The following is a 25,435-nucleotide window of genomic DNA, read 5'->3' as shown; positions in this document are numbered from 1 at the left end:
TCTTACCCAGGCAGGGAGCTAGGCTAGAAGGTCTCAGGTCTTACCCAGGCAGGGAGCTAGGTCTTACCCAGGCAGGGAGCTAGGCTAGAGGGTCTCAGGTCTTACCCAGGCAGGGAGCTAGGCTAGAGGGTCTCAGGTCTTACCCAGGCAGGGAGCTAGGCTAGAGGGTCTCAGGTCTTACCCAGGCAGGGAGCTAGGCTAGAGGGTCTCAGGTCTTACCCAGGCAGGGAACTAGGCTAGAGGGTCTCAGGTCTTACCCAGGCAGGGAACTAGGCTAGAGGGTCTCAGGTCTTACCCAGGCAGGGAGCTAGGCTAGAGGGTCTCAGGTCTTACCCAGGCAGGGAGCTAGGCTAGCTCAGGTCTTAGGGGGAGCTAGGCTCTCAGGTCTTACCCAGGCAGGGAGCTAGGCTAGAGGGTCTCAGGTCTTACCCAGGCCTAGGCTAGAGGGTCTCAGGTCTTACCCAGGCAGGGATCTAGGCTAGAGGGTCTCAGGTCTTACCCAGGCAGGGAGCTTCAGGCTAGAGGGTCTCAGGTCTTAAGGCAGGGGGAGCTAGGCTAGAGGGTCTTCTTACCCAGGCAGGGAACTGTAGGAGGGTCTCAGGTCTTACCCAGGCAGGGAGCTAGGCTAGAGGGTCTCAGGTCTTACCCAGGCAGGGAGCTAGGCTAGAAGGTACTCAGCCCTGCCACTGAATCTTTTCACTTGTTCAGGGGCAGAAAAACACATTTTTACCCTGTCAGCTCAGGGATTCGATCTAGCAGCCTTTCGGTTACTGCCCCAACACTCTTACCACTAGGCTACCTGCCTCCCCAGAATTATAAAGTATTATATTTTTTAGGAGGGGCCATTGAAACCTGATAGCCAGGAGGGGTGAAGGTGTCAATTTAGCTTTTTGCAGCTTTAGAGGGCTTGACATGGCATTTGTCTTTTCTCCTGCCCTTCCAAGGACATGACACCATCATATCCTTATTCCACCTTTGTGAAAAATGGTCAAATAGCTCCCCAACGTCAAAGCTTTTGAATGTTCTGTTTTAGTACTGCATGTATACAAGTGAATGCCAGGGTTGTGTTGACATGAATGCACTGGTAGGAGTGTGAGACTGAGAAGTGGGGAAGAGGTGGGAGGGGTGTGTTGTGAGGGTGCTGGGTGTGTAATGTGTACGTATATGCATGTATGAGTGTGGTGTCCTGTGTGGGTGTTTGTGCGTCAGATTTTTGTTGACTGTCTTGATGTGTGCTGGGGGTGGGGTTGGTTTGTGTAGCGGGATGGAGTGTGTGTGTGTGCACGTGTGTGTGTGTCAGGTGCATCCCCCCCAGCTGGAGCAGATGGAATACCCGCACACGCCGTGGCATTACATCAGCGAGACAATTAGTTCAGTAACCTGACACAGCTCTCTCTTCCTCCTTCCACTCTGTCTCTTTCTCTGTTGCTTTCTCTCTCTCTCTCTCTCTCTCTCTCTCTCTCTCTCTCTCTCTCTCTCTCTCACTCTCCCTCTTTCTCTCCATCTCTCTTCTCTCTCTCTTTCCACACACACTCTCTCTCTTTTCCTCTCTCTCCCCTATTTTTCTCTTCCCTCTCTCTCTCCCTCCCTCTCAATCTCTCTCTACCTCCCTCTCAATCTCTCTCTCTCTCTCTCTCTCTCTCTCTCTCTCTCTCTCTCTCCCTCCCTCCCTCCCTCCCTCCCCCTCCCTCCCTCCCTCCCTCCCTCCCTCCCTCCCTCCCTCCCTCCCTCCCTCCCCCCTCCCTCCCTCCCTCCCTCCCTCCCTCTCCTCTCTTTCTCCCCTCTCAATCTCTATCCCTCCCTCTATATCTCTCTCCTCCCTCCCTCTCTATCTCTCTCTCTCTCCTCCCTCCCTCCCTCTCTCTCTCTCTCTCCCCCTCAATCTCTCTCTCTCTCCCCCCTCCCCCTCAATCTCTCTCTCCCTCTCTCTCTCCCTCCCTCTCTCTCTCTCTCTCTCTCTCTCCCTCCCTCCCTCCCCCCCCTCAATCTCTCTCCCTCCCTCTCTATCTCTATCCCTCCCTCTCAATCTCTCTCTCTCCCCCTCTCAACCCCCCCCCCCCAATCTCTATCCCTCCCTCCCTCCCTCTATATCTCTCTCCCTCCCTCTCTATCTCTCTATCTCCCTCCCTCCCTCCCTCTCTCTCTCTTCTCTCCCCCTCTCAATCTCTCTCTCTCCCTCCCCCTCAATCTCTCTCCCTCCCTCCCTCAATCTCTCACTCTCCCTCCCCCTCAATCTCCCTCCCTCCCTCCCTCCCTCCCTCCCTCCCTCCCTCTCTATCTCTCTCCCTCCCTCCCTCCCTCCCTCTCTATCTCTCTCCCGGAGAGGGGGAAGTGGTGTGATGAGGTCGATTAGGCAGCAGACACGGAAAGGAAACATCTCCCTTCCCTGAACACACGCTTCACTCCTCTTCACACACACACACACACACACACACACACACACACACACACACACACACACACACACACACACACACACACACACACACACACACACACACACACACACACACACACACACACACACACACACACACCATGCAAAGCACTGCCAGCTAGGGACTGATTAGGGGGAGCAGGGTGATAAAAAAAGAGAGAAAAAAGAAAGGATGAAAAAGAGGAGAGGAACCTGACAGGCATGCTAATGGGGGCTGGTCGGTGTTCAGTTCAACAATTAGATCAGCGTGAAACACTGGCAGAGGGTTGGGAGGGTTGGGAGGGTTGAAGTCAGGTGACGGTGTTGGGAGAGATGGATGTTTTCTCATGCATTGCATACCATGCCCATGTATGTACATACAACTTCATGCAGAGGGCTCTTGTACATGTGTGCTCTCTCTTTACTTTGCCAATGAATGCAAGAATAGATCTTTTGATCCGGCCCCTTTTTAAACAGATCTCACATTTTAATTGATATATGATGTGTAGTTAAGGCGTTTATTGTGTCGATGATCATGTCATATCTCACCATGTTATTGTGTTATGTCATATTTTGTACATTATCTGCTCAGACAGAGACTATCCAATGGGCACACATTGGTTGAATCAACGTTGTTTACACGTCATTTCATTGAAATTACATTGAAGCAACATACACTAGACATTCAATTGACTTCTGTGCCCAGTGGGTATATTCTGCATAGAAGAAAACCTTGCCATCCAACACACATCCTAAACTTATCCCTGTGCCTGTCTTAAGAGAAAATGGCGCCCCTGTCCCCCCTGTCGTCGATCCTGGCCTCCCCGGCCCTCGACCCCGCGGAGGTCCGCCTGAGGAAGATGAGCCGCAGGTCAAAGGTCATCCAGGAGCTGGTGCAGACGGAGAGGGACTTCCTCACTGACCTGGAGCTCTGCATCAGAGAGGTGGTCAAGCCCCTCAGAGACAGACAGGTAACGAGGAAGCAGACAGAGTACTCAGTGGGTGATATCATCTGCTTACAGAGATACAGAGGGGTGGTTACCTTGTGTTACCTTGCTTGGTAGTGAATGTTGTATTGTTCGTTATTCAGGCAGAGTTGGTTTGTGGAGTGATTTTCAAAAGACGATGCATGGTGTTTGAACTGCACACAGCCCACTTCTGACACCAGTGTAGCGAATATCAGGCGTGTGCTCTTCCCAAGATAGCCCCTGCCCCAATAGGGATATCTACACTTGGGGGAGATCATGCTAGGATAACATAGGCTATAGGGTTATTCCAGAACGTTGAAGTGTATGGATGACTGGCTATGTGTCTTAAAGGTCTCTTTCTGTGTGTGTCTCCAGGTGGTGGACGTGGATCGTCTGTTTACTAACATGGAGACAGTGTGTGAGGTGTCGGCCGCGCTGCTCCACCGGCTGCAGGAGGCCACAGCTGAGCCAGACCCTGAGGCACTAGTCATAGGTAGGTGACCTCTGACTTCTGTTTAACCTCAGTCACCTTAGTCATGTGTTCATCAGGGAAACTTAGTGAATGAAATGGATTGAAACAGGGAGGTGACTATCTGGACTTACCTGGTCCAGTAAGAAAGGCAAATTCTTGTTTTCAAAACTTAAAAAAAACGTTTTCCATTGAGTGACCTAATGAACATGACCCTTGTTTTGACCATACTGCCATTATAATATGCCACATTTCTAAATAAGCCACTCAGGTTGACTGATTTAATACTGGTTCATTCAAATGTATCACGTTTTGTTTTCCCACCGTAGGGGAAGTGTTCATTCAGGCCAAAGCAGCGCTGGAGGACGTCTATAAAATCTACTGCTATCACCACGACGATGCAAACTCTTTACTCAAGTCCTATGAGAAAGAGGAAGGAATAAAGCAACATTTCATCACCTGTGTGTTATCTCTGAAGTGAGTCGCTGCTTGATACTTCCCCCTCATTCATCAACTCAGCATTCCCTCCCAAAGAAGCATTTATACTGTCGGCCATAACTACTTTTATTAAACCAATGACTTTGTGTCTCGTTGCAGGCGGATATACGACCAAGAGTAAGTACACCAGATTTGTATCGTCGTTCCTGTAAGAATATTTTTGAATAATTGACACTATAATATGAAAATGTACCTCCTACCCATATTGATTTTCAGTGGTTTAAATGAGTATTAAGTATAACAATGTTATTACATGTATAATGTAATTGACTAATTATGTGTAACTAACTGTATCATCCTGTGTTATTGTCAGTGTAATGTTATTACATGTATAATGTAATTGACAGACTAATTATGTGTAACTAACTGTATCATCCTGTGTTATTGTCAGTGTAATGTTATTACATGTATAATGTAATTGACAGACTAATTATGTGTAACTAACTGTATCATCCTGTGTTATTGTCAGTGTAATGTTATTACATGTATAATGTAATTGACAGACTAATTATGTGTAACTAACTGTATCATCCTGTGTTATTGTCAGTGTAATGTTATTACATGTATAATGTAATTGACAGACTAATTATGTGTAACTAACTGTATCATCCTGTGTTATTGTCAGTGTAATCGTAATAATAATATATTCCATTTAGTAGAGGCTTTTATCCAAAGCCACTTAGTCATTGGGTGCATACATTTAATGCCTGGGTGGCCCCGAGAATCAAACTCACAATCCTGACGTTACAAGTGCCGTGCTCTAACATGTTAACTGTTCTAGCATGTGTTATTAGCTGTGTAATAATGTGTAACCCAAACAAATCTGCTGGGATTATTTCCATTTTCCGCTGCAATTTCTGTTGAAAATCGGAAGATTTTGCCTCTAGTGTCGTCACATTAATATTAACATCAAGCTGTGTGGTTGTCTTCAGGGGGAAACCCAACCTGCTGGACATGGGTTCTCTGCTCATCAAGCCGGTCCAGCGGGTCATGAAGTACCCTCTGCTGCTCGGGGAGCTGTGGCAGGCCACGCCCAGCGACCACCCTGACAACAGGCCCCTCCAGGAGGCTCTGACCGCCGCCAAGATCGTCAACGTCAACATCAACGAGTTCAAGAGGAGGAAGGACATCGGTACAGCTCTAAATATGCGATAGTCTGAGATGGATGAAATGTGTGGTGAAACTGACATAAATCCTTGTTACATTGAACACAGATACATTGTACAACACAGAACATTGTAGTTAAGATTGGAAGCAGTTAAAAGTATTATACTGTATGGCAGTTATAACCATGCTATACATCCCATTACTAAATGTCAGGACCCCTTCAGTGTTTCAACCATAGAGATCCTATTAAGTTATTTTTAACGTTCGTATTCTAATTCCTAATTGTACAGTGTGTCTCCTGAACTTGGTCTTGTCCTTTACATATGATTCTCTGTCATACTGTAGTGATGAAGTACAAGAGGACCGAGGAGGATGGGGGGACACTCATGGGTAAACTGAACAAGTTCAGCATCCACTCTATCAGGAAGAAGTCTGACAGGCTCACAGGATACCTCAAGATCCTCACAGGTGTGGAGCCACAGGTAAATAACTGGCTGCTACACCCCTCCCACTCTACACTAACTTCTACAATATGAATGTGAGGAAATACACTTCATGTGTTAATGACATAACTACAATTTGGGGACATTTGTGTAAAACCTATTTTTGTCTTGAGGTTATCAATAGAACAAGCTGCCTTCGTTAAAAAGTAAATACTAGTCTAAGGAGCTGGAAAGGTCAATATTATCTGAACCACTGAGTAAACTCCTTCCCTCTCTCTCTCTCTGTCTCTCTCTGTCTCTCTCTCTCCCTAGGTGAGAGATGAGGTGTTCGACAAGGAGGAGAAGCTGTTCAGGAGTCTGGAGAAAGCAGTGAGACAACTAGTCAAGAACGTCCACTGTTACCTGATACACATACAGGTAATCATGTACCAGCCATTGATGGATGGATTGATGGATGTATGGATGGATGGATTGATTGATGGATGGATTGATGGAATGATGGATGGACGGATGGATGGATGGATTGATAAATTGATAGATGGATGGACGGATGGATGGATGGATTGATAAATTGATAGATGGATGGATTGATGGATGGATGGATTGATAAATTGATAGATGGATGGATGGATGGATGGATTGATGGATGGATTGATGGATTGATGGATGGATAGATGGAAAGATGGATTGATTGATGGATTGATGGATTGATGGATTGATAAATTGATAGATGAACAAATAAGGTGGTGTAGACAATCTCAATGTTCCAGTGAATAATATTGACATACCGGAGTAATACCCATGGAAAGCAATATTGACTGTGTCTTTTACATGTTGTGTAGGAGATGGTAGGTGTCACGGTCCAGAATGCTGCAGACCTGGAGGACATCATGAAGGATCCAGACAAAATAGACACAAACGGTACTCAGCACCTGAAGAACGGCAACAACCCATACAAGCACTTTGTAAGTTTGACTCTACATTTGGATACCCTATTCTCACAGTAAATACAAACTATTTCCTGTCGAGGAGCTGTGTGTTCTTTTTTGACAACTTAACTATTTGTTCCTTTCTTCCATCTTCCATCTCTCTCAGGCTACCGGCTCTTCTCCTCTCTTCTCTCTCCTGCTTGTCAGCCTGTCTATCTTTTCTTCCGTGGACGCTGTTCACTTGTGGGGCCTGCTTGCCCCAGCTGTGCCCTCCTGCGCTTACACGGCTCCCTCTCTCTCTCTCCACTCCTCCGTCAGAGTGAGTGAGTGATCTGTCAGTCAACCTCTCGGCTTCCACTCCCGCCTGGTGAAACATTTAATCTCTCCCTCTACCCCTCTAAAACTGCACTCTCCTCACACTCCTCTGTCTCTCTCTCCCGCTTAATGTCCCCCCCATCTCTCTCTTCTGCCGCCTGCCCTCCTTTCTGTGGGAATAGCTCTGTTGCTCATTCCGAGATAACAAGCCTTTTGAATAGAGTTCTTTGTGTTACTTGGTGCTCTCAGTGAAGGATGAAGAGCCACTCGAGGGCCCACAGAGACTTTAATGAGCGCTAATAGCTAACAGCGCTAATAGCTCTGTACAGCAACTAGCCTCTGAAACTGCAACGCACCTGCCCTCTGGGTGGAGAATAAGGGTGCTCTTTTGTATCAACGAGTTTCATTAAGATGCCTTTTGTTACTATTCGAAATAGGCACATCATTATTCGAATTGTGCAAGGCAAGATGTTTTCAGAGGTAATTATGCAAACTAAAGTGCAGATGGCAGAACTATTTGCGACAGACCAATTTGTAGGCCATTTCGTGCCTCATTTGATTGATTCCCACAGCCACAATCATATATAATGAGACAAGGGCATCTATTTTGTAATCTATGCTAAATAAATGCCCTACAGTATTTCTATTCCCTGTATGTTTGTGTGATCTCACACCAAAAACGCAGGTTGATGTTTATTGTCATGAATCTTGCCCTGGAGGCAGACCTGAACGATGTCCGCTAGGTGGGTCGGCTGCAAAGTCAAAATTGGCTATAATGTAAAAATGTATGAAAAAAATAAATAGCTTTTTGGTCTTCAAGGTTAGGGTTAGGCATTAGGGTTTGCAGTGTAGTTAAGGTTAGGTTTCAAATCAGATTTTATGACTTTGTGGCTGTGTCAGCTAGTGACCCCTCTGCAGAGCTGTCTCCAGGGTAAGATTCATGTAATGTATGGAAAAACACTCATTCTCCATCATTGCTTCCCTATATGATCCCTTCAGAAAGAGAGGATGACACATCTGGTCCTGGCACCCCTCTCCTCTCTCCAAGGCATGTTCGCTGCCCCGCAGAAACTCATCCAGAAACGCTACGACAAACTATTGGACTACTGCAGCCGCCTGGAGCGCTCTCCCTCCTCCTCCACGTCTTCTGCCTCTTCTTCTTCCTCCTCTCCATCACCTGTATCCGAGGACCAGGTGAGTTCAACAAGGATTCCATTTGCAGCGATCATGTTACCTAGCAACAATTTCCGTTAACCTATTAGTATGAACATAACTAAATGTTATATTGAAGCTCATTTTGTAAGGATTATAGCATTTGTAGGGATTATAGCATTTTAGCGACAATATTAATAATTTTGCTATTGAGAGTTTAGTTTATTGGCCTTTCAGCATTAATAACAGTTTTCATTAAAAACTGAATTATTTTATCTGTTAACATAAAAAAAATCATAAATGTTAAATAAATATGCCAATTTCAGAATGCTATAAAGGTCTTTGCTAAAATGTTTAAATCTGTTTGTTTCTACAGGGCCAGGTTGCGGCGCGGCGGGACTACGCAGCCCTCAATGCTCAGCTGGTGGAGGAGCTGCAGAGATTCAACATGGCCGCCCATACTATTTTGTCCAACTGTGTCCTCTGCCTGGTGACCCTGCTGAAAGGCCTGATGGACACGGCCTGCAACCACGCACCCTCCATACAGCAACTACCGGTGAGGACGGGAAGGGGGAGTAAGGGAGATTGAGGGATGGAGTGGAGTTTTGTGTGGTGAAATAGAGGGGCGACTTTTATTGAACAGCAATATATTTTGTAGTATGAAAGGGAAAGGATTTGTGGTGTGTTGAGAGTTGATGCAAAATACCACACATTGAAGTATGATAAAGTATGATTAAATGTTTGATTTGTCCAGGCTCCTTTGTCCAACATCAGTGAAGTCCAAAGCAGCATCATGGAAGAGCTCAACAACCTGACTGTCGTCAAGGACAACGCACAGACTCTAATAGAACGCAAAGTCAGCTTCGAGAAAACAAAGAAAATTTTAGCTGTAAGTTTGGGAAGAAAACATGGTTGAAAGCTGGAAGGACTTGCCTCAATGTATCCCCCATTATTACTACAGTATGTGATAAGCTAAGGTAATTAAAGGCTAGCCTGGTCCCAGATGTGTTTGTGGTGTATAGCTGTTTTCATGCCAATGACATTAGGACTTGGTAAGACAGCACAAACACATCTTGGAGCATCCTCACTGAGCCAGCTATCTGCGGTAATGCCAGAAGGCTCTAGGTAAAAACAGCATTACCCCACAGCCTCACCACCTATACCAGGATTGGCTCCCTTATTTGTTTAATTGAACCAATTAAAAGTCAATTAAAGAACAATGTTGGAGAAGTTATCGGAGCCACCAGACTCTGCCGAGCTCTCTGGGTTGGGATGAAATAGAGCGCTTGGCAACCCCAGCGCTACTCCAGTTATTACTCCCCCAAGACAAACTGTGTGTTTGTGTGTACGTGTGTGTGCGTTCGCTTGCATGTGCTTGTATCTGAACAGCGCAAGACTCATTTGGATCGGTTTCGACCCACCTTCCCCTCCTGAGACCCATCCCCACCCACCCCCCAACAACCCAAGTGGGCTCGTTAGCGATCATTCCCCCACTCCCCCATTGGGACACTGATGACTCTGCTCATATCACCCTAACTCCCTACTCCCACTCCACAGGTCCCAGAGATCCAGCGTCAGACAGAGGGCAACAGGGCCAGACTGCTGGACGAGTATCCAGCTGACAGGCTGTTCCAGCTGAAGAGGAACTGTAATGGGTGTCAGGAGCAGGATGTCAGCCTGCTGGAGGGGGAGCTGGTGGGCCTGCTGGAGGACACAGATCCCCTGGGGAGCCGGGGCCGCTGGCTGGTTGACACGGGCAGTAAGTTCATTATTATAGGTTGGATTATGTGATGTGACACTGTTGGATCATCCTGTCTCATGTTGCTACAGTGGCTTAGTTATTGGATGTGTGCCATTCTGGTTAGGGCCGGACGATACCAGTATGGTGATACTCGTTACTGTTGTGGCAAGGAAACAAAACACAAAGCGGATTGATTCTTTAGAAATCAGCTCTAATGTTGGAAACAAACATTATGTTGTCATCCAGTCACATTTATTTATTTGACATACAGCGGGTTTTTAAAAGGACCAAAGAGTTTGATGCGCAAAGTGTTTTCATTTATGCCATGGAGCAAATATATTACAGATATTTTTTGCAGCCCTAATGCCCCCCTGATAGGGGTGGCAGGGTAGCCTAGTGGTTAGAGTGTTGGACTAGTAACTGAAAGGCTGCAAGTTCAAATCCCCATGCTGACAAGGTACAAATCTGTTGTTCTGCCCAGGCAGTTAACCCACTGTTCCTAGGCTGTCATTGAAAATAAGAATTTGTTCTTTAACTGACTTGCCTAGTTAAATAAATGTAAAAAAAATGTTTGTTCTGTATGAGAAAATTGTAATTCCACTTTTATCTAAACTAGCGGTGATAGACCGCCCAAATAGAGGATGTTTCATTCACTACTTCAACCGTTAAGGTCTATGTAATGTAGACATAATGCTCTCAGTTTATGTCCGTTGTACAGGTGTCTTTTGCATTATGGGTACTGTAGTACATCATCCTACAGGTCTGATCTACATGACCTAACTCTAGACAAACATCCCCCCTCACTACTGTGGAACTAAACTCCTAGCTCTTCTGTCCTGTGATGTGTTTTGTAGATAGATACACATCTCACTTCCTGATTACTAACCTACCACAGCTGACAAGTCAGCCAGCCTGCTGGGGAAATTCCCAGAGGCCTCTGACTGTGATGTCACGGTGATACTTGGAGCAAACTAACCTCACCGACTCTCTCTGTCTCTCTCACTCTCTAGAGAGTTGCTGCCTCACAACAAGGCCAACTCAAAGAGTTTGTTACCATGTATTTTCCGCACCGCGCGTCATCTAGCACTGAGTGCCTGCCAGTTGTTTGCGGCAAGCCGCCTTTCGCTATAAGCAGAGTTACTTAGAGTACAAAGCCTCTCCCTGGGGGCATTGAGAAACACAGGCTGAGGAGGAGAAAGGAGCAGCCTGCCGCGCTACTCTGTACTCCAGAATAACAAGGCTCAAATCAGCCAAGTTTTTGCAAGGAGTTGTAGAAAGGTTTGTGTGTGTGTGTGTGTGTGTGTGTGTGTGTGTGTGTGTGTGTGTGTGTGTGTGTGTGTGTGTGTGTGTGTGTGTGTGTGTGTGTGTGTGTGTGTGTGTGTGTGTGTGTGTGTGTGTGTGTGTGTTTCTCGGTACCGACTGCATTCTGAAACTACTTCACAGAATTGTTTCATCCACTGGGACGACTAGTCTTCATAAGAAGCTGTTTATTATATGGTCGATATTAATGCTACCAATGCAGTAAACAAAACTACTATTTCCCATTGCAACAATACGCCCGGTTTAAGGAAACCTTCATATTATAGGCAGTTTATAGACCGCGCAATCACACAATTCCTTCTTTCATCCTTCATTCGTTGACAGTGATACCGATCTCCCTCCCTTACCCACAGTACACCCAGTCTCACAAAGAACCCTATTCACATGCAACCCAACCACCTGTGCATTTGTTGAGCCTCCCTGCACCCAGCTCTCTCACAGACATCTTTTTTCCCCTTATCTTTAACTCTGCATTGTTGACCCGTAAGTAAGCATTTCACTGTTGGTCTACAACTGTTGTCTACGAAGCATGTAACAAATAACATTTGATTTGAATAGCAGCCTATAGTCTTTTCTTTCAAATACTTTATGCGAATCAATGGAATAGTTCCTAAAGTGAAAACCCTGCCCATCTGGCACTCCAGGCAGGCTCAAGCCCACATTCATCACAGCACCTGGAAGATTTCAAGTACTACTTGAACCCAGATATGTCTGACAGACACAAACATCCCTCGGTTCTCCTTCTCTCCCAGGTACCCAGGGTTACGTGTACTCATCCTTCCTGAAGCAGTACAACCCCAACAGGGATCAGGGTCGACCAGGTCAGGGTACGGGTACGGGGATCACAGAGCCCCAGCAGCCCATCGTGGTGCTGGACGAGGACTTTGACAACCTCAGCCTGTTTGTGTCGGGCAGTGGGAGGAACAACAGCATACGGAGCAGGAGCAGCATACCTAACTTCAGCCTCTACAACACCTCCAGTACCTCGCTTGACAGATGCTCCACCCCGTCCAGCCTACAGGGCGACACAGAGCCAGACATCCACCAGGATGTGGACACAGAGCCAGACAACCAGCAGGTGGGGTAACACTAGGTTAAAGAAGGGTTGTTCTGAACCCTTATGGACCCTACTCTTTATACAGCCTCTGGTCAAAAGTGGTGCACTATATAGCATAATATATCTTTATACAACAGGTGGTTCTAATGCTGATTGGTTAAATCAGCATTCCAGACAGTGTCTAATTCACAAGTTACCACAGGCTAAATCTATGACGTTAAAATACCTATTTACTCTGTTCCATCTGACTGCGCAATCCACTGTGTCATCAGCCCAGCCAGGCAATTTATAAACTTCTATAATGTGTCTACGTGACAGGTGCATTATGAAATGGGAGGACCGATCCTGGTTCAGTTGTCAGGGCTCAAGGTAAACAGAGGGCTTAGGTATGCTTTTCAGTAGGCTTTACATAGTTGACATAACAATCTCAATAGAATGAATGGCAAACTCCATTCGCTGAACAACACCTCAAAATTGTTTATTTGTAATTTACAAACAATAAACAATAAAGATTACATTGAAAGCAAAGCACAGGAAATACATAGATCACAAGCTAATATAACAATCTACAAAAAGGAATTAACTAAGCAAGCAATGTATCTTTACAAGCTTATAGAGATGCCTGTAAAGGCCTCGTCAGAGCCATGGTATGACAGCCATGGTATGACAGAGCCGTGGTATGAAATATGAGGGTGGTTATTGCACAGAGCAGTAAAAAAGTTAAGTGTGCTGGTTTATAGTGCAGATGATTTGAAAACCCACTCTCTTAGGCCTGTTGGAAGCCTTGGGGCGGTGTGTGTTTGTGCCTGTTAGGTCTGGCTCTGATAGGTTTAGGGTCACACTTCCATCTCGCATAGAGATTATATGGAGTGAATAACATTTATACGACACCAGCGCAGTCACTCAACATTAGTCCATTTAGCAGCCGCTGGGCAGGCTCTGTTCTTACTATGTCTTGGTTTGCTGCGACCTGGGAGGACGCTTTTGACCTCCATCAGAATATGAGGCAGTTAATATAGATTGTAAATGGATATTGGTGATGGTGGGTTTGGCTTGGGGATGACAGTGGTGATGGGGTCTGTATCTTCTTTTGATGGACTAACAGTGACACCGACTGGTGAATTAAGGAAATACCACACTGAATTCAGTAGAGACTGGTACAGCAAATTTTGCCAATGGAATATGCTGTGCTGTCGCAATTAACTAATACCTTGACACATTTTGGATTTAAAAGTTATCAGATTGAATTGCAAATTAATTTAGTAAATAACTGTATGTTGGGGCACTTGACCAATTAGTTTGGGTCAGATTCTGAGGAACATGAACCAAACATTTTCTCCACGACACTTTAATTGGTGGCACTTTAATTGGGGAGAACCGGCTCATTCTAATGACTGGAGCTGAATTAGTAGAATGGTAACAAACACATGAAACACATGGTTCCCAGGCGTTTGATTCCATTCCATTTGCTCTGTACCAGCCGTCATTATGAGCCGTTCTACCCTCATCAGCATCCCGTGTACTGTATGCATGGTACAATAACTGCTCTATGGTGAATGTTCTGTCTGTTTCTCCAGTTTTATGCGGTGTACGGGTTCCAGGCACGCTGCGACCAGGAGCTGACCATGCAGGAGAACCAGCATGTGAGAATCCTCAAGTTCAGCGACCTGGGAGGCAACAAGGACTGGTGGTTGGCCGAGGCCAACGGACAGAAGGGCTACGTCCCAGCCAACTACCTCGGCAAAATGTCATACGCATAAAGGAATAGATTGGGATTAAGGAGGCCCAATCCCAAATGGACTCCTAGCCTCTACAGGCAGGTTTCCCAGACACAGATTTAGCCTAGTCTTGGACTAAAATGCAATTTTAATAGAAACTCCCAAGGACTAGGCCAAATCTCTGTACAGGAAACCGGCCCCTATGGCCTTGTGGAGATTTGAGAACATTTGATAGTTGTACCGTAGCAACATGGTGGAAATTCCGGCTAGCATATCAGGACAAGGTAGATTTATTACCATATCCTCTCAAATTTCCACAGGCATAGGGTCGATTTGGGATAGGATTTTACTGTAATCTGTCTATAAAAAAAAAAATGTATTGACCAATGTAATTATCAAAAGATCATGACTGTTAAGATAATTGCATATATGCGTTTTGCACAAAGAATGGAGCTATCATTGTGCTGAGCACTTAGTATTGCCACCTGCAGTGTTGATGAATTTATATTGTGAATTTGTGTCGTCCCAATGAAAATAATGATTTATTCTAATATCTAATATATGTCAAGCAAATGTATTTTGAAAGAGATCATGTATTTTAGAGTTATACAATTCCTCCGTGTGTATATTTTAGATCCCTCATCAGTGATGAATAAAGAGTCTTTATCAGTGGTGCGGGATCCTGTTCCATTAACGGCTTGTTCATTTGATGACAGCTTGTTGATGACCTCATGGCCTTTTCAGACTTGAGATTTATCCTCACAAAAAAAGACAATTCTACTATGTCATAAAAAATAATACATTTTATTACATTTTTCCCCCCCAAAAACAAACATGTTATTTCAATTTTCTGTGATGTGGCTGAGTTTGGACAGAATGAAGAGGCACATTATAGCCACTAACAGTATCTCCAGCAGCATTTCATACATCAATGAAATTCAAGTATTCGATTGGATACGGTTACATCCACGTTACAGTTCATTCAATGCTCTGGCACTCACTCCCATTCATAACTTCCACCTCGAACATCTTACTTACACACTTCTCTCCTTCTCTCTCTTCCTTCCCTCACTACTCCTCTCATTCCATTCATTTCTTCAGCTTCTTCTGAGCCGCTTTCTTCTTCACCATCTGCAGGCGTTTCATGGCGTTGAGCTGAGACTCCTGGGACGTGGGCGCCTTGCCACCCCCTGGCGCTTCAGCCGCAGCCTTCGACCCGTTACCGTTCCCATTCCCTGCTCCATTACCCCCAGACCCTCCGCTGTTCCCTCCCAGGCTGGGCTGAGGCCCACTGGGGGAGGACCCAGGACTTGTCCCCTTCCCCTGGTTCTCCCCACTGGAGGACCGGTTTAGGGTCTGCTTCCCCAGGGTCAGAGGTGGAGGAGGCTTCAGAGGCACAGAGCTGGAGCCGTTTCCACCATCACCATTATTTCCATTTCCTCCTCCGATCGCCATCTTGGAGCCACTGCCACCCAGTCCTCCGCCCGTCTTAGAGCTGGCCAGCCCAGAGAGTCCGGCAGGTTTTTGGCCAGGGGGGGTAGAGGTGGAGGAGGTCTTGTTACTTCCACTTGGCCCTGAGGAGCCAGGTTTGGTGCTGGCGCCAGGGCCAGCGGAGGTCTTGGCCCCGAAGGCGGCCCACCCTGTGAGGCCGCTTCCCGACTGCAAGGAGCCGCCGCTACTGGAGGGGTTGGCAGATACTGCTGCAGACGCCTAGGAGGGAAAGAGACGAGCGTTAGAGATGCAATACTCCTAAGCATATCAAAATGACTCTGATCCTTTCCCCGCTAGTATAATGTCCAGGTATTACACACATAGTCAGTTTGCATGACAACATATAAACATTTAGTCTTTACATTCATCCTAAATGTCCGCCATCTTCGAAAAGGCTATTGCACTGTATGCCATGGAATGCTGTATAATGTCTGGGTATTACATGATCAGGTTGCATTAGACAAGGTATATCTTATTGAAAAATGTAATTTAACCTAAATATGACTTGTAGTTCAAATATGCAGCTCTGGTGTTGTAATGCTTACCTTCACCTCAGTTCGTTTGAAGGCCTGAAAGGTGCTGGATGTGTCGGGTTTGACCTTGAGTTCCGGTTTCTTCACCAGAGGGTCCTTCACCACGGGGGCTGCTGACACAACGGCTGGTGTCGGCTTCTGTGAAGGCTTCTGGGTCTTCTGGGCCTGGCAGGAAAAACAACAACAGCATAAGAACCCATTCAACTGGAGTCTTTTTCGGAGTGTACAACATTACAGAACGTTCAGATAGAAATGTATTGTGTAGAAAATAGATGATTGTCTGTCAGGGAGAGTAAGGAATCGTTTCAGCTCTGTTCATTACATTTCTATCTGCAACGTTCAAAAGGTCTCAACTCACTGAACTCACACCCCTTGTCATAAGTATTGCGCACATGGTTTGCGTCCAAAATGGCACTCTATTCCCTATATAGTGCACTACTTCTGACAAGCGCACATAGGGATTTGGTCAAAAGTAGTGCACTATGTAAGAAACAGGGTGCCATTTCAGACTCAGCCAGGATGACTTTGTCGTCTATCCATCTCTTACCATGCGTTTCATCTGCCGGGTGCAGCGGGCGCAGTACCACACCAGGCGTGGGTCGTTGACGTCCTTGTCCGTCACCTGGGGCTTGTGGCAGTCCTGGTGGTAGAGGTTGTGGCACTCCTGGCACTCCACTAGCTGGTTGCCCGACGTCACTGTCATCTGCCTGAGGTCATCAACATGAAACTAATTGATTGATTTTATTTATCAATGAAAACACATTACACACAGTACATACAGTCATTCATCACAGAGTTAGACGTAGTGTTCACAGGCACCAAATGGGAAAAAAGGACAAACAGGAAAAGACTACATGGACTATTTCGTTTTCAGTTGCGACCCAGGTGGCATTCAAAAACATCCGGGTACCTACCTGCAAACCACACAGGCCAGCCCCATCTCCATGGCGAAGTCGTCAGCGTTGGTCTCCGCGTCGAAGTTGGAGAAGTCAGGCAGAGGTATGTCTTTGAAGGGCTGGACTGTGACGGGGGACGAGCGGTTCTCCTGCTGCTTGGGCTCCAGGCGAGGCTTCTTAGACGGCTCAGGTCCTTCACCTGGCTCTACCCTCACCTGGAAGACAAAGGGAAAGTGCAATAAAGGTCTTATGAAGGTTATATAACAGTGTTATGAAGGTTTATAAAGTTGATATGTAGGTGGTATGTTCTATTTCAACCTCAACAAATACGGATTTCATACTAAAATGTTGACCTATGACCTTTACGTGACGGTTTACGTTCTGTGTCATCTCAACAAACTGAAGATATGTCACACTGAACAAATTACTCCAAATAGGTATCCAATGTATAACAGTATGTATGTACAGTGGATAATTGTGCATGCATGTTTGGTTCTAGATTGTCTCAACAAACGGAATGGAATTACTGGAATATGGATGAATGTCTTAAAATTCAATGTAATAACATTATGTATGACCAACGATTACACATGGTTTTTGTGGTGTTTTCCATGATTTGCAGTACTGGTTTGGTTCTGGAACTAACTAGCCTAGATCATGAATAAATCCCTATCCCCTACTCAGGCACAGCATCCATTCCATTTCGTACCTTGTCTGAAGGCCTCTTCTCCACCTCCTTTTTGCTCTTCTCTGAGCTGCTGGACTTGCTGCTGCTGCTGCTAGATGAAGAGGAGGAGCTACAGGAGGACTTAGAGTCCTGTTTATTTATGCTCGTCTTGGACACGGACACCTTCGTCACCTCCACCTCCTGTTGATAGATACAAGGTCTACACTTGTTGTATTCAGCGCAGGTGACAAATAAAGTTTGTTTTTTAAACACGAGGCTTCAGAGCTACTTCTCCAGGATACAAATGTTGGGAGTGACTGAAAGAACTAGAGACAAGCGGCAGCGAAGGGATGTCTGAAATGATAATGATTGACACAGGTAAAGGAAGACACAGGGGCCTAGGCAAGGTTTCATATCTTACACCTCGATCATGTATGTCTATGGATTCCCTTTGGACTACTGTCAAAACCCCATATGATGACATCATAAGAATATAATCGCGCCAGCCTGTAAAATTCTGACAACATCATGTTCTGAATGAATGCCATATAGTATAATAATAATATATGCCATTTAGCAGACCCTTTTAACCTAAGCCACTTAGTCACGTGTGCATACATTTTTGTACGTATGGGTGGTCCTGGGAATTGACCCTACAATCCTGTCTTTGCAAGCACCATGCTCTACCAACTAAGCTACAATAGTCCATACCTTCAGTGATGAGCGGTAAGAGGAATCACTCCCTCTGCCTGATAGAGACTCATCCAGAAGAGCTCGGAGTTTATCCACAGAGTCTTTGTTCTTTGAGTGCAAGTATCCCAGTCCCTTTAGGAAGACAGGGTCCAACTCCAGACTCACTGATGCAGCCATGATCACACTGAACTGTAGATAGAAAGGATATGTAGAATATGGCATATGCTTTGACTATAGGTCCGACCTGTTTTTGGCCTCATCCAGTTGATACATATAGTACTGGCTAATTGGTGATCTCACAGCTAGTGAGTAACTTTAGTGATATTGTTGGTCGGCAAAGCTAGACAGAAAACATAACCAACTAGTTACTATTGACACAAAGGTCAACTGCTTCTACACTAACTTGCATGCACATAATGCTAGGTAAGAAATGATGACTTGTACGTGACTGTCCGCTTCTGAAGCTGTCTAGCAAGGTGTCCAGTTGGCTATGTAGCTATACCAAGTAGCTAAGTTAACGTTAGCCTTGGTTGGGAAACCTGCTAGCTAGCTCAAGTAGCTAGCTAGCTAGTAAGCTAGCAAAGGTTAGTTGAGATTCGTCATGTTTGATTACCTTACCTTACTCTCAAATATCTTTAACGTGTATTTCTCACACCAATGTGGTTATTATGACACGTATGACAAGTATTCACAGTAACTTAACAAGTCGCATTTGAGCTACTGTAGCTGAAACGACTTTATTTCCTAGCGGCATTCTTGTCCATCCACTAAATACATCCGAAGAAACAAGCTAGCTAATTTGTTGCACGGACCTCGACATTACCCGTAGCATATTTTGATTATCTAGACTGTATTCAAAATACGTCACTATAACTATATAGTGTATACATCATTTTGTAATACAATGTTTACACTTAATTGAAGTATGTATGTATCATTGATCAGGTCGGTCTGTATTGACTGTTACACGTGGAACTGACTTGAGGAAGTGACGTGTTTACTATGACAACGTGCACAGTGAGCTTCACATGTACTGTAAGTAGCTAATTTCAATGTATCATAGTTTGCTTGATTGTCAGAACCTAAGCAGAAACGAGGCGTGGGCTAACTATGTAGAGCACTAGCTAAATGTATACCTAGCTAGACAGCTACTACCTAGCTAACAGTAGGAAGTTAACGTTGGATATGCAAGCATATGCTTGTCTTAGCTAGCAACTTTAGTCTAGCAGACTAAACTCTACTTCACGATATAGACATACATCTTGAGATGTATGGAGTTAACTTTAGTCAGCTAACTTTTGTCAGAGTTTGTTGCCACAATACCATTTTGTCTTGTTTACAGGTTTGATTGACACCAATATTCAACCTTTTGAGTACCTCCTGTCACAATGACGCAGACAGACCCACATCAGGAGCAGCCAGAGTGTCTCTACCTGGAATTATCCTCCCAAAACGAGCAGCCCCCTGTTCCCCTACACACCTCCATCTCACTCTTCCTCCTGTCTTACTGCGAGTGCACATCATTCAAAGTCTTCCTCGTCTCTGCCAAGCCTGACACACAAAGCTCACAATCCTGGAAGTCACAGGTTTGTCATTGTCGATTTGCTTTGTGTTGTAGACAGTAATGACAGGCAAAGAAGTCGGGACAACTTTACTGAGCAGGTTTCAGTCAACTATTGAACACAATGTAGTGAAGGTGAATGAATACATGTCAACATCGATATGTGTAACAACGGTATTGCTTCGACAGGTACCAACGCGTTTAGCTGTCTCGATGGTCCATGTCAAGGACTTGCCTGTGTTGGTGAGGGGCTGCCGTCTCCCCGCCGTACTGGATGAGACTGGGAGGTACTGCAGGGCCGGGCTGGCTGTGGTGCTCAGGCATATTATACACAGCACCTGTGAGGCAGACCCCAGAAGGAAGGATGCAGCATCACTGCTAGGGTTCAAGAAGACCTGTCTGAAGGCCTGCGCTGAGGTAAGGGGCAACACTCAATTATTATGGTATGCATGTAGTGCCATTGGCAAAACTACGAATGATTCTGTTTGTGTATAGATGACATTAGTGTTTTTGGTTTTTGTTTCTAGGCATAATTAAATTGTCACACATCAGTAGGAGCTTTCCCATTGGAAAACCAATTGAATCTTATATTCTTCCAGAGGGATTTTTTATGAGCTAGTGAATAAGATGGGATAAACTTGTTACTCGTTGCCTTGGACACACAGTACTGCTGTATAAAAATACAACTCTACATTACACCAATGCCACAAATATTAGTCAAAATGAATGCATGTTCCTCCTCTCCCTTATAGGTGAGCCAGTGGACCAGGCTGTGTGAGCTCAGTATCCCCTCGGCCGTGGAGGCCCACCTCCGACAGCCCACTAACCCATCCCTGCACCTCCCCTCTGCCCTCCTCAACCTTGAAAAGACACTAGGCGAGCCCGTCAAGGTGCACAACGACGACAAGATCCGCCGGCAGAAGCTCCAGCAGCAGCAGAAGAACCACCAGAAGAAAATCTCTCAGGACCTCCAAGAGGACCAAGGGACAGACGTCACCCAGCCCCAGGATTCGCAGTCCGCCAACGGCCTAGAACTCCAAGCAGCCCTGGCCAAGCTGTATGTGGATAGTGGTGCAGTTCCGTCCACGACCATTAGGGAGAGCTCTGACATCAGGAAAGTGAAGACCACAGAGCTGCCTCAGCTGGAGCATGTGTTTGCCGAGGGGCTGTACTTCACTCTGACTGATGTGGTGTTGCTGCCTTGTATCCATCAATACCTGGTAAGGAAGGCCCTTGGAGGTTATCTGTTAGTTATATGTTTGAAGGGAAGTTAGTCTAGAACTCTTAGCCTGAGTCCTCGATCTGTTTGTGCTGTCTTTCCTACTCCATTGCTGTCACTGGCAAAACAGCACAAACAGATCTGGGACTCAGGCTACAGAGTTCTTGCTTTATGCACTTGAATTATATTCCACGGACCAAGCCTCCCTTCTGCTGGTCACTAAATATGTAAACTACCAGCACTTCTCTTGCAATCGTGTTTCTTCAATCTTTTTGCAACGTGCATTTCCCAGGCCTGTTTAGTCTCCATGCTAGTTTTAGACAAGTGGTAGCTCTGAGTGTGTGGAACATTTTATTTTAACAGTAGCATATTACCCTATTGTCCCCTGTCATCACCTGCTACCTCATTTGAGTACTTACACCTGTTGCCATGTCGACCGTATTATGAAGGCCTCTGAAATGATGCATGCTGCCCTTCTACACTGAATGTCTCATCAGGTGGTACCTGTACACCCACAGAGGCTTTATACAGTGGAAACCAGGCAGAATAGTGCCTTCCCAAGACTGTGTGTGTGTGTCAGCACAGATTCTATTCTCAAAGGTGGTCCACCTGGCTGTGGATGATGACAAATAGGTCTATTTTAAATGTAGTTGGTTGATATGCATTTCAATGAACCGGCTTTGGGATCATGCTTGGTTCGTCGTGCTGATTTTAAAATGATGTCATTGTCAGAGCCTAATTTCGGATGTGAGAAATTAGGCTGCGAGAGTGGTGTTGAAAGGATGAGATTTGCTGCCAATCACTTATTGTAGTTCATCATCAAGTTAGTTTGTAAAATAAAGTTATTTTAATTTGCCCCTTGCTGAATTTTCCTGGGAACTTTTTAGTTATAGATTTCCCATATTTTGTTTAGTGTTTTGGGTTTTTATGAGATGCCACCACGGGGTGTTAGTTATCGATCTATTATGCCTTGGAGCCAAGCGGTCAACAGGGTCTCCTCTGCACACCTCTCTCCTCTTCCATCTCTCCTCCTGTTCTCATAGCTGTATAGCCTGGGATTGGAATGAAGTGAAGTTCTCACAATGAGGCTCTTAGGGGTCAGCTGTGCTCCAGTGGTTTCCAGTTTCACACTCAGCCTAGCATGTCTCCTCTCTTCTCCCACACAGCCACCGCTGTCTATCCACAGATCCACAGGACAGAGAGCCAGATAAAAGACCCTTGGCTTTAACTACTGTCACCTCTTTCTATGCTCTGTCTGTTTCCCTCTCCCTCCTCTCTATTCTCTCTCTTCTCACTCTCTCTCTCTTGGACACACACACACACACACACACACACACACACACACACACACACACACACACACACACGTTATGTTCTTCTATCCTCGTGGGAACCTTCAATTAATTTCCATTCAAAATCCTATTTTCCCCAACCCCTAAACCTTACCATAGCACTAACCCTAACTCTAACCACTAGCCCCTTACCCCAATCCTAACCTTAATTGTAACCCTAAACCCAACCCCTAAACTTAAAATAGCCTTTGTCCTCATGGGAATGTGGGAAATGTCCCCAAGAGGGAGACATTTTCTTGTTTTACTATCCTTGTGGGGATTTTAGGTCCCCACAAGGATAGAATAACTAACATACACACGTACACACACCCCTCTACAGCTGTCCATCTCTCTCTCCCAACCCTTGCCTTTCTTAGTGCCTGTCTCTCTCCTCCATCTCCAGAGGGGTGATGAGTGGAGGGGATCAGCCTGGTGGAACCTGGGCTCTGGTTCAGTGCAGATGACACTTCTGATGAATCACTTAGCTGACTCAGGCCATTGTCTTCACTTTCCCCTCCTCCTCCCCCACCAGAGCTCCCTCCAGAGCCACAACGCCAGCGCGCTATCCCAGCTGCCTCTCTTGCTGCGCTGGTACCTCCAGGTCCAGGAAGTCCCCGGGGTCCCCAGGGCGGCCCAGGCCTGTGGGATGGCCCTCTCCACCCCCAAGGCCTTCACTACCGGCCCCCCAACCATAGCCGAAACACAACAGTCCAGCAAAGCAAATCAGGAAAGCCTGGAGATGACGATGAAGGAGGTGCACTTCGTTGGAGGCCCCAGGCCCACGATGACTAAACTCAAAGTAATTGAATATTTTTTTTTAGTCTCTCTCCCACTCCCTCTCGGTCTCTTTCCCCCTCTCTCTCTCTCTCTCTCTCTCTGTCAACTCTCCCCTCATGCCTTCCCACCATCTCTTTTTGGGAGGATTAGATGAAGCACATTGAAGGTTTCAGGAAAGCTGTCAGTGGTAAACTCACATGCTCTCTAGCAGCAGCGCCTTTCTCTCTCTTGAATGCCTCTAGGCACATCGCGCGCGCAAACACACAGAACTGCCCCAATTTGGTTCTCCCTCATCCCACTGCCTGTCCCTGAGCTGCAACGATAAAGGATTTATGCACTCCAATTGGTTGTAAAATTGTCCCACTTCCTATAATTGAAGGCTTTCTCGCAGATTATTGCGGCCTTGCTGTTGCGTTCTGTTACTTTAAAGGCTGGTTTGCAGTTGGTCTATCGATGTTTGTGGACTGTTGTCACTGTGACATAATAAACATTATATTTTCGTCCAACATCAAACTTGACGTTGTCGTTATGAAAAATGATAAACACAAAACGACAGCCAGGCAACTCAAAGGTACTTTCTAAACAATGATTTGATTCGTTGCGAGCTTGTTGACTAAATAGCTTGTTGGCTAAATAGCTAGCTGGCGAGCCAGTTACAAAAATGAACAGAGTAGCGTTATAGCTGACGACGTCGGAACTTACGATAGCTACTTTTTATTAATTGAGGAAATTGAACCCGACACAACATCATCATTACCTGCAAGGTAAAATTGCTTGTGAGTGTGACGAGATAAAAGTAGGTCATTCTGTCTGTCAATTTTAGAACTCCTGCCACGTCTTGTCACAGATGGATTTGTTGCTGTAGCAGCCCAGTAACCAGGACAACGGACGATGCGACAGTCGCAGAGACATGACCTGTTTTCATGTCTGTGTAACAAGGGAACCGACAGAGACATGACCTGTTTTCATGTCTGTGCAACAAGGGAACCGACAGACATGACCTGTTTTCATGTCTGTGCAACAAGGGAACCGACAGACATGACCTGTTTTCATGTCTGTGTAACAAGGGAACCGACAGACATGACCTGTTTTCATGTCTGTGCAACAAGCAGAGACATGACCTGTTTTCATGTCTGTGCAACAAGGGAACCGACAGTCCAGACCTGACATGACCTGTTTTCATGTCTGTGCAACAAGGGAACATGACGACTGTGTTTTCATGTCTGTGCAACAAGGGAACCGACAGACATGACCTGTTTTCATGTCTGTGCAACAAGGGAACCGACAGACATGACCTGTTTTCATGTCTGTGCAACAAGGGAACCGACAGTCGCAGAGACATGACCTGTTTTCATGTCTGTGCAACAAGGGAACCGACAGACATGACCTGTTTTCATGTCTGTGCAACAAGGGAACCGACAGACATGACCTGTTTTCATGTCTGTGCAACAAGGGAACCGACAGAGACATGACCGACAGAGACATGACATGACCACATTAAATCTCGTTTTGACCAGCTACACTTATCACATTCTAATTGTTTACAGACATGTCATTAGACCGACTGTCCCATTTTAATAGTGATTTGCTGTGTAATTGTTTGACAGGTAATCAAAATGAAGTCGTAATTTCCGTCCCATAGGCCACTTTTGGATTTGCCACCACTTTACACTATAGTGCACATCTTTCACTTTCCCCTCAAACTTTGATTTGAATAAAAACACTGAATCCAATACAAAAATAATACAATTTTACAGCCAGACTGTCCTGCTTGTAGTAATTACAAAAAAACACCACCACTGCTCAGTACACACCCGCTAGCATCATTACTCCACACTCTCAATATAGCCTACAGCCTCTCAGGGTGTAATTACTAGCACGGTTAGCGCTGGACTCCAAATGGCTGCCTGGAACACGTTATAGTGTAGCGGTTTCAGTGGGACACAAACCGACACAGCTGTCAAGGCAGGAAACTGCTTTCTCAGCTGGCTCAAACCTTCCTAACACTGAACACCCTCACTGTTCTCTGGCACGGCTGGTCCCAAGTATAAATCAGAGATTTCTTGCTGGCCAACTACTGCAGGAAGTGCATCAGCCAATCGTAAATGTTGATAACAAGTTGCCCTCTTAGAAT

General features: G+C 45.7%; 3 protein-coding genes across 5 annotated transcripts in view; 2 read left to right on the top strand and 1 right to left on the bottom strand.

Moving 5' to 3' along the window:
* arhgef38 (Rho guanine nucleotide exchange factor (GEF) 38) overlaps nt 1-14,805 on the top strand; it is a 19,318-nt gene extending 4,513 nt beyond the window's left edge. The window contains 14 exon segments of the mRNA XM_064926619.1: nt 3,197-3,387; nt 3,760-3,877; nt 4,183-4,330; nt 4,451-4,468; nt 5,284-5,483; nt 5,804-5,940; nt 6,214-6,318; nt 6,744-6,866; nt 8,145-8,339; nt 8,674-8,853; nt 9,052-9,186; nt 9,855-10,056; nt 12,111-12,436; nt 13,993-14,805. Of these exon segments, the coding sequence (XP_064782691.1) occupies nt 3,197-3,387; nt 3,760-3,877; nt 4,183-4,330; nt 4,451-4,468; nt 5,284-5,483; nt 5,804-5,940; nt 6,214-6,318; nt 6,744-6,866; nt 8,145-8,339; nt 8,674-8,853; nt 9,052-9,186; nt 9,855-10,056; nt 12,111-12,436; nt 13,993-14,175 (2,261 nt within the window). The 3' untranslated portion in view covers nt 14,176-14,805.
* Nucleotides 14,806-14,918: 113 nt separating this feature from the next.
* ints12 (integrator complex subunit 12) lies at nt 14,919-19,350 on the bottom strand. 2 transcript variants are annotated; one of them, XM_064926624.1, is made up of 7 exons: nt 19,032-19,350; nt 18,432-18,602; nt 17,763-17,921; nt 17,072-17,268; nt 16,705-16,864; nt 16,176-16,322; nt 14,919-15,843 (listed from the first exon to the last, which is right to left on the bottom strand). In XM_064926624.1, exons 2-7 carry the CDS (start codon nt 18,588-18,590, stop codon nt 15,223-15,225), a joined length of 1,443 nt encoding a protein of 480 aa, XP_064782696.1. In that variant the 5' UTR covers nt 18,591-18,602; nt 19,032-19,350; the 3' UTR covers nt 14,919-15,222. The 2 variants fall into 2 exon arrangements, with proteins under 2 accessions (XP_064782696.1, XP_064782695.1); XM_064926623.1 differs by having other exon boundaries at nt 16,170-16,322; nt 19,032-19,348.
* Nucleotides 18,807-25,435, top strand: part of gstcd (glutathione S-transferase, C-terminal domain containing) — a 58,947-nt gene continuing 52,318 nt past the window's right edge. The window contains exons 1-6 of one of the 2 annotated variants that reach the window (XM_064926620.1): nt 18,809-18,836; nt 19,359-19,448; nt 19,756-19,999; nt 20,164-20,391; nt 20,727-21,194; nt 23,057-23,323. In XM_064926620.1, coding sequence (XP_064782692.1) covers nt 19,802-19,999; nt 20,164-20,391; nt 20,727-21,194; nt 23,057-23,323 — 1,161 coding nt within the window. In that variant the 5' untranslated portion in view covers nt 18,809-18,836; nt 19,359-19,448; nt 19,756-19,801. Of the gene's footprint in view, nt 18,837-19,358; nt 19,449-19,755; nt 20,000-20,163; nt 20,392-20,726; nt 21,195-23,056; nt 23,324-25,435 lie in introns of both variants that reach the window. The other variant, XM_064926621.1, reaches the window with a different exon arrangement.

The sequence above is a fragment of the Oncorhynchus masou genome, chromosome 20 (assembly GCF_036934945.1).
Source record: "Oncorhynchus masou masou isolate Uvic2021 chromosome 20, UVic_Omas_1.1, whole genome shotgun sequence".
Classification (NCBI taxonomy): domain Eukaryota; kingdom Metazoa; phylum Chordata; class Actinopteri; order Salmoniformes; family Salmonidae; genus Oncorhynchus; species Oncorhynchus masou.
This window is presented reverse-complemented; position numbering and strand designations above follow the sequence as displayed.